Source organism: Triticum aestivum, chromosome 2A, assembly GCF_018294505.1.
Source record: "Triticum aestivum cultivar Chinese Spring chromosome 2A, IWGSC CS RefSeq v2.1, whole genome shotgun sequence".
Classification (NCBI taxonomy): domain Eukaryota; kingdom Viridiplantae; phylum Streptophyta; class Magnoliopsida; order Poales; family Poaceae; genus Triticum; species Triticum aestivum.
Genome location: NC_057797.1, coordinates 626,613,222 through 626,620,755, shown reverse-complemented (window position 1 = coordinate 626,620,755; position 7,534 = coordinate 626,613,222). Strand labels below are relative to the sequence as shown.

The following is a 7,534-nucleotide window of genomic DNA, read 5'->3' as shown; positions in this document are numbered from 1 at the left end:
CGCCTGTGGCCGTCGCCAAGGCGACCCGGTGTCTCCGATGCTCTTCACCATCGTCATCGACGTTCTTAACTCCATGCTCATCTGTGCTGTTGAGCTTGGCCTCATCCAACGGCTCACCACGAGACACGCGGCCTCCAGCATCTCCCTGTAAGCCTACGACGTCATCGTCTTCTGCCGCCCAGACCACCACGACATATCCGCTGTTCGAGAGCTTCTTCGTGTATTTGGGTTGGCCTCCAGCCTCCACACCAACTACAGCAAGTGTTCGGCCACTCCCATCCAATGCAACGATGAGGACATAGCGACCATTGCTGCCGAGATGCAATGCCCGGTGAAGCAGTTCCCTATCCAATATTTGGGACTCCCCCTGTCCATCTGCAAGCCTTCCACCACGAGCCTTATGCCGATCATCCACAAGTTAGAGCGAAAGCTCTCCACCTGGCGCGCCTCATTGCTCTCCCGAGGAGATCGCCTCACTCTCGTCTGGCACGTCCTTTGCGCCATCCCCACTCACTTCCTCACCGCCATCGCCTTCAACCCCTCCATCCTAAAGCAAGCCAACCGGATCATCCGCGGATTTCTCTGGGCCGGGAGCACCGATGCCAAAGGCGGCCAATGCTTGGTCAATTGGCAAAGAGTATGCCGCCCGCTCTCCCTCGGAGGTCTCGGCGTCCGCGACCTTCAACGCACCGGCATCGCGCTCAGGACCCGCTGGCTTTGGCTCAAGTTCACCGACCCATCGCGCCCATGGAGCCACCTCCACATCCCCCATGACCCTGCCGTCTCGGCCATCTTCCGTGCATCTACCTCTTGGACTATCGGCAATGGTCGCACCTGCAGGTTCTGGGGTGACCACTGGATCAATGGTCGTTCGGTCGCTGAGATCGCCCCGCTCATCCTTGCACTTGTCCCGCGGCGGCAGTGCAAAACCTGTATGGTGCATGACGGCTTACTCCAGCGCTCCTGGGTCCGAGACATCCAGGGCGCCCTAGTCCCCGCTGCTCTCATCCAATACGTCGACCTATGGCGCTGCGTCCGCCAGGTCCCCCTCTCCGACTCCCCTGACTCCCTCCAATGGCGCTGGACTCCTTCTACTACCTACTCGGCTAGCTCGTGTTACCAAGCGCTTTTCCTCGGCGCTTGTCAAGACCACCGCTGGCGGCTAACGTGGAAGCCCTGGGCACCACTTCGCATAAAATTCTTCATGTAGCTGGCCCTACAAGACCGATGCTGGACATCTGAAAGACTTGCTCGACATGGCCTCCCGCACGAGGACCGCTGCACATTCTGTGACCAGGAAGAGGAGACAATGCAACATATCCTGGTGGGCTGCCCCTTCTCCCGCCAAATGTGGTACGAGGTGCTTGGTTGGGTTCGCTCCACCGCCGACATCCCAAGCAGCGATGCGGACTTCTTCACCTGGTAGGAGACGACCTGCAACCGCTCTCCATCTCCCACGCGAAAGGGTTTGGCCTCCCTTATCATCCTCACGGCGTGGTGGCTTTGGAAACACCGGAACGCTTGCATCTTCGACGGTGAGCAGCCCTCCATCACCCGGCTCTCCGACACCATTCGAGACGAAGCACGCATATGGGCCAAGGCCGGCGCCACCGGACTGCACAACATCATTCTTGAGAGATAGCTCAATTAATCATTGGGGCTGAGCAACCCCATGTCTGTTCTGCTCCAGGCTCGCTTCCATGCCTTCTTGTGTACATGGCTTAGCTAGCTCTTGTAATCCCATGCTGTACAAACTCTCCCCCTCTATCAATGGAAAGATACGCATCCTCTACGTATTCGCGAAAAATATTTACAAATATAAGATGTTTTGAATATTTTAATATGGACTACATGCAAAATGAAATAAACGAACACACTAAAAGATGTCTATATACGTCCAATTAAAAAAAAGCTAGAACATCTTATATTTATGAACGGATGGAGTAACAATCTGGCGGCGGAAAAATTGTGGCTAATTATGTTGAATTTGAAGGACCTCGTTTACCGCCGGGCCATCCTTCTCCGCGCATATAAATTCTGCCTGCCCGATTGCTACGGGTTGGTCGAATAATGGACCACCCATCCCATTGGTCAGTTTGTTTGTTTGCTCATGGAAGCGAATTCCGGCTTTGTTTTATAGCTAGAAAACCAAAGAACCCATCGTCCTGATATGCCAGCCTAGCTAGCGCGGTTGTTGAAACCATGAAACACAAGAAAATAATTGGGGCTGAATAGGACTGGAGCCGTCCGGCTCACCCCATCCATTCCTCTCCACAAAATTATACTACTCCCTCCGTTCCAAAATAGATGACTCAACTTTATACTAAAGTTAGTATAAAGTTGAGTCATCTATTTTGGAACGGAGGAAGCATATGTCAGTGTCACCGGCGGATTGGTCGGCGGTGCTCGTTGTTCTCTTGCGCATGCTCGTCCACCACCATGAGTCGCCCACCGCACGCCCATCGCGCTTCAGGAGGGGAAAAAGAAGTTCACCCACCGTCCTGTGAATCAGTGAATGGAAATTCGGGGAAGACGGGGGAAGGCGATCATTGATGGGGCTTCTTCACTTTCGGTTCCATGCTGATGAAAAACGACCTGGACCGGAAGCCAAATTCGTACACGAAACAACGGCATGCAAACCCGGGAGGGGTTTCACGAGGTCGTGATTCGGTCGAACTCTCGTGCAGCTTCTGGAGATTATGGGCCAGCCTCACTGTCGCTCGATAAGGATGGCGAAAGGGGCATCCAAACTGTGGTGACGCGCGCAACGGAAACGCTGCTGCACCACAAGTTTCTGTTCCGATTGTGTGTATCAGGATGGCTGCTGTTCTGGACTAGTGGTAGCTTGTTACATTACATACAACCGATGCTGGCACATGACGCAACATTTTAGTAGGATTAATCAAAGTTTCGGATAGAAACTTTAAGTAGATACCCCCTTCAATTAGAGGGTGGTTCTTGTGACGTGCCTGCGCATGATTAGCAACCAAACCGCTGATTAAGCATTTGTTCACTAGTGGAGAACCCAGACAAATGGCGACAATACAAAATTCCCGCCAAATGCTCGTAGCAAACCTGTGAGACTGATGACTTGTAGCAATGTCTCCAGTTCGATCTTCACTCCAGCTGCCACTGTAAAACAGCTTACTCGTAGCTAACAAGTTCTCTTTGTTCGCAGGGCTCCAGAGTGCAATCCGTAATTCAGTAATTGTGCGTTTCCCATGCCTACATTTTGATTACTTACCAATGCATAACAACACACTTAGCGGGGCCGTGAAGAAGTTCCAGACCTCTATCTCTTACCTTTGAGGGAAACTCTAGATCGGTAGATCGGATGACGGCGACGCTCTTGCATCGTTTTTCCCTTGGGGGCGTCAGCCTCGGAGGTGTGCACGAACTCGAGTGACCAGCGGACAACATCTTTGATGGAGCGGTGTTTCATCTTATGCATCAACGACTGTGGATCTCGGCGACGCGCGGTGGAGTCTCGGCGTTCGATGTGTGTAGACAGACTCGCGAAGGAGGATGGCGCTGTCTGGCGTCGTGGTGATGTCGATGGCAGACCTGGCAAGGTCGTGGCGTTAGTACCTGCTCTGAAGATGGATCGATGAAAGACGACGGCGGCGGCCTCTGTGAGTGCGTCGGATTGTTGTGTGCACCAGACCAGGTATATGGCTTGGTTGGGGCCTCCGGTTTTAGATATTAGGCTTAGGTGCGAGGTCTGTTTGGTATTAGGCTCAGACTATCGGCACTCCTTCATCGAGTGGATAGAACTAACGACAGACATTGTCAAGATGGTCGCTTCAGACTTACTGATGTATTACTTTATAAGGTCATTATAAATAATTAATAAAGTGGTTGCATGCATCGCTGAGATGCAGAGGAAAAAAAAGCAGGCAATTAAGCTGAGGACGTATCTGCCATCACCTCAAACCATCGATCGTGTACGTATGTGCATACACCCATCGCCAGACTAATTAAACTGGGCCACTAATTAAAATTAAAATGTAAGCTCCACCGTATTAGGCGCAGCCAGCAGTGAGCTAGCTGCCCTGGAGTGATGTAATGACCCGGGCTGTGGGCGGCAAAGTTTATAACCTAGAAACAAGACACTAATGGGAGACGCCATCTGCTTCCACTAATAAACCCAGCCACTAAATAGACTAATTAATCCCAAAGCGAGCGCCCTACGCCGGCCTTTCGCCGGGAGCCAGTAGCCGCCCTCGCCTCGCCGTCATAAATACCTCACCTTCCCCCCGTCATCTCACACCACTACACAGAGCTTCAGCGCATTAGCATCTTGAGCAGAGACACTCACCCTAGCTTGTCGATCAGTCGAGGCAGAGAGGATGGCCAAGGACATCGAGGCGGCGCCCCCCGGCGGGGAGTACGGGGCCAAGGACTACTCCGACCCACCGCCGGCGCCGCTCTTCGACGCCGAGGAGCTGACCAAGTGGTCCCTGTACCGCGCGGTCATCGCCGAGTTCGTGGCCACGCTGCTCTTCCTCTACATCACCGTGGCCACCGTCATCGGGTACAAGCACCAGGCGGACCCCGCCGGCCCCAATGCTGCCGACGCGGCCTGCAGCGGCGTCGGCATCCTCGGCATCGCCTGGGCGTTCGGCGGCATGATCTTCGTGCTCGTCTACTGCACCGCCGGCGTCTCGGGTGGCCACATCAACCCGGCGGTGACGTTCGGGCTGTTCCTGGCGCGTAAGGTGTCGCTGGTGCGCGCGCTGCTCTACATCATCGCGCAGTGCCTGGGCGCCATCTGCGGAGTGGGGCTCGTCAAGGGGTTCCAGAGCGCCTTCTACGTGCGCTATGGCGGCGGCGCCAACGAGCTCAGCTCCGGCTACTCCAAGGGCACCGGCCTCGCCGCCGAGATCATCGGCACCTTCGTACTCGTCTACACCGTCTTCTCCGCCACCGACCCCAAGCGCAGCGCCCGTGACTCCCACGTCCCGGTAAGTTATCGCTGCCTGCCTACTGATTTCATTTTCTTTCGTCCATGAACTAGTGATGCTTTGCATGGACATACAGACGAAGCAGTTCTCTGAATATTCTCTAGTCACTAGTCCAGTCCCTTGCTAGTTAGTTAATTTGGTTCATTATATATGTATCAACTCAGCTGTGAGGTGGCAAACCGCTTGTGATTAACGCTATACAAGGAGCACGTTCGATTCTCTAGATAGGGACATAGTGCGAAAGTCAAAATTTTCGCTGATATGATTGTTTTATAATATTTTTTACTGCTTAGATTTGGTGAGCCATCTTTATCAAGCATGCATACGGAAACATTCATGTCTTCTTCCTAGACAGCTCTACCTTTTGTTGCATATATGGTTTTGAATTTGTTGCAATGAATTGGTCAGGTGCTGGCTCCTCTGCCGATCGGCTTCGCGGTGTTCATGGTGCACTTGGCCACTATCCCGATCACCGGCACCGGCATCAACCCAGCAAGGAGCTTTGGAGCTGCCGTGATCTACAACAACGAGAAGGCCTGGGATGACCACGTACGTACCGCCACACACTATCGCATGTCTCTGCTAATTTAATGGGTTAATCTTTTAATATGTTGTGGTCACAATCACCTCGAAGACTAAAACTTAAAAAAAAAAAACAGAACTTGTGTGGTGTTCCTCGTCCATGGACTATATACCTTATCAAACTAGACATAACTTTGTGGTATTCCTCGTTCACAAGTTCAAAAGTAGCAATCAGAACTCTGAACAGCTAGATTATTTTGAAGAATGGCCCAGGATAAGGATCGCTTAATTAACAAGCTCAAGCGATGCCACTCCCCACTGATTAGCCTTGAAATGTTTTTATTTACACTCTTGTAGCTAATGTATATATGACATCTGCGAACAAAACTATTGTTGCAGCAGTACACGCTGCCTAATATCGTCCCGCTCCCACTCCCAACTACCATCCAATGACGGCACAAAATCTACTAGCTGTAACGTGCCTAACTAGTTAATAGTGCTATCTTCTTCTACATACATATGCCACGGTTTTTAGAAAGTGCAATTAGGAGGAGATTAATTCAAATATCTCTAAGACATCTTACTTACTTTTGCGGTCATGTCATTGCAGTGGATCTTCTGGGTGGGGCCATTCATCGGGGCCGCCATCGCAGCCGCCTACCACCAGTACGTCCTGAGGGCCAGCGCCACCAAGCTCGGCCCGTCTGCCTCCTTCGGCAGGAGCTAGATCGGTCGGCCGATGTATGGATGATCGGAAGCACAGACAGTAAATATATCAGTGTGATACTGTTCGGATCATGTATTGTGCACGCGTCTGTCTTTTCTTAGACGCATTTGGGTGTCTTCAAAATTTCCCTACAATTGCACTAAATTCGAAGGACTCGTCGCCTTGTTTTTTTCTTGAACAAACAAAGGGTACAGAAGGACCCAAAAGCTGCATTAACTAGAAGTGGATCACATCATCTTGTAACAGGACTCTCGAAGAAACAGACATAACAAACTGGTCCCAGACTATTACAAAGAGGACCTCCAAATCCATTGAAAATCGCAATCGAGTCCTTGGCATCTCTAGCTCGAATCTAGTCTTGTCTTCACCGGGCATGACACCACATGGTGCGGCGAGCCCTCCAGGGTACCATGCCATGAATTCCAAGACGAAGATATAGTGCCTCAATCTGGCTCTTGGCTGGGAGGAAGAAGCAAGGTTACCATTCGGCTGACATATTCAATGGCGATGATTGGCATCGACCGCGGCAGTGGACACCAAAGCCCTTCCACGGTCGCCATCGGTGATGAGCACAAACACCATCTAGATCTCCATCTTTCCCCGCTTCTCCTTCACGACCACGATAACCTTACTAAGCAGGGGAATCAGAGGACCTCCTCTAGATCAGGCGGTCATGCAAGCGTATTCACTAAATCGCCGCCGACGCACTCTTCGCATGCATCTAGCTCCCAACTAGCATAGCGAGGACTGTAGGTGCCGCTAGCCACAGACCAGTGCTCAATAATGGCAACGACGTGCTCCACTATGGCATATCACCAAAGGCCACAGGAGCAGGATGGAACCTAGACCTGGTATTTTACAAGGATACTCCATGCCCCTTCACTTCACTCCAGCTTGCAACACCGCCAGGGAAGATTGGGGATCGGGTGTGGCGACCCGACCCGAATGGATCAAGTCTACTGTGCTCCGGTGTCATCCCTGGATCAGTAATGCTGACACCACACAGTACATCGAAGGATTTATAGCAGAGTGGCAATCACACACTTATTACATCGTTGTCTCAAAGAGAACTTATTACAATAAATATGGCTTAAGGCCATCTAATAACGATAACAGCGGAAGACTCGGAAGATAAATGGGTCCATCAACTCCAACGGCATCACTGAGTATAGAACCACGACCTAAAAACTCCTTAATCGTCGTCTGAAAAGTCTGCAACATGAGAAGTTGCAGCCCGCAAACGGGTCAGCACATGGAATATGCTGGCAATGTAACACATAGAGAGTAATGGAATGAAACAGCTATACTATATGCATATTTG

General features: G+C 51.5%; 1 protein-coding gene across 1 annotated transcript; it reads left to right on the top strand.

The window, feature by feature from the left end:
• The first annotated feature begins 4,174 nt into the window (after positions 1 to 4,174).
• On the top strand, positions 4,175 to 6,443 carry LOC123189869 (aquaporin PIP2-5). Its single transcript, XM_044602386.1, has 3 exons — positions 4,175 to 4,964; positions 5,373 to 5,513; positions 6,097 to 6,443. Exons 1-3 carry the CDS (start codon positions 4,350 to 4,352, stop codon positions 6,211 to 6,213), a joined length of 873 nt encoding a protein of 290 aa, XP_044458321.1. The 5' UTR covers positions 4,175 to 4,349; the 3' UTR covers positions 6,214 to 6,443.
• The last annotated feature ends 1,091 nt before the right edge of the window (positions 6,444 to 7,534 follow it).

What these genes read in the sequence shown, in the direction of transcription:
- LOC123189869 (XM_044602386.1), top strand. Translation starts at nt 4,350, where the DNA reads ATGGCCAAGGACATCGAGGCGGCGCCCCCCGGCGGGGAGTACGGGGCC. An exon ending in CCCGTGACTCCCACGTCCCG is followed by an intron (nt 4,965 to 5,372) that starts GTAAGTTATCGC and finishes TGAATTGGTCAG; the next exon opens with GTGCTGGCTCCTCTGCCGAT. An exon ending in AGAAGGCCTGGGATGACCAC is followed by an intron (nt 5,514 to 6,096) that starts GTACGTACCGCC and finishes ATGTCATTGCAG; the next exon opens with TGGATCTTCTGGGTGGGGCC.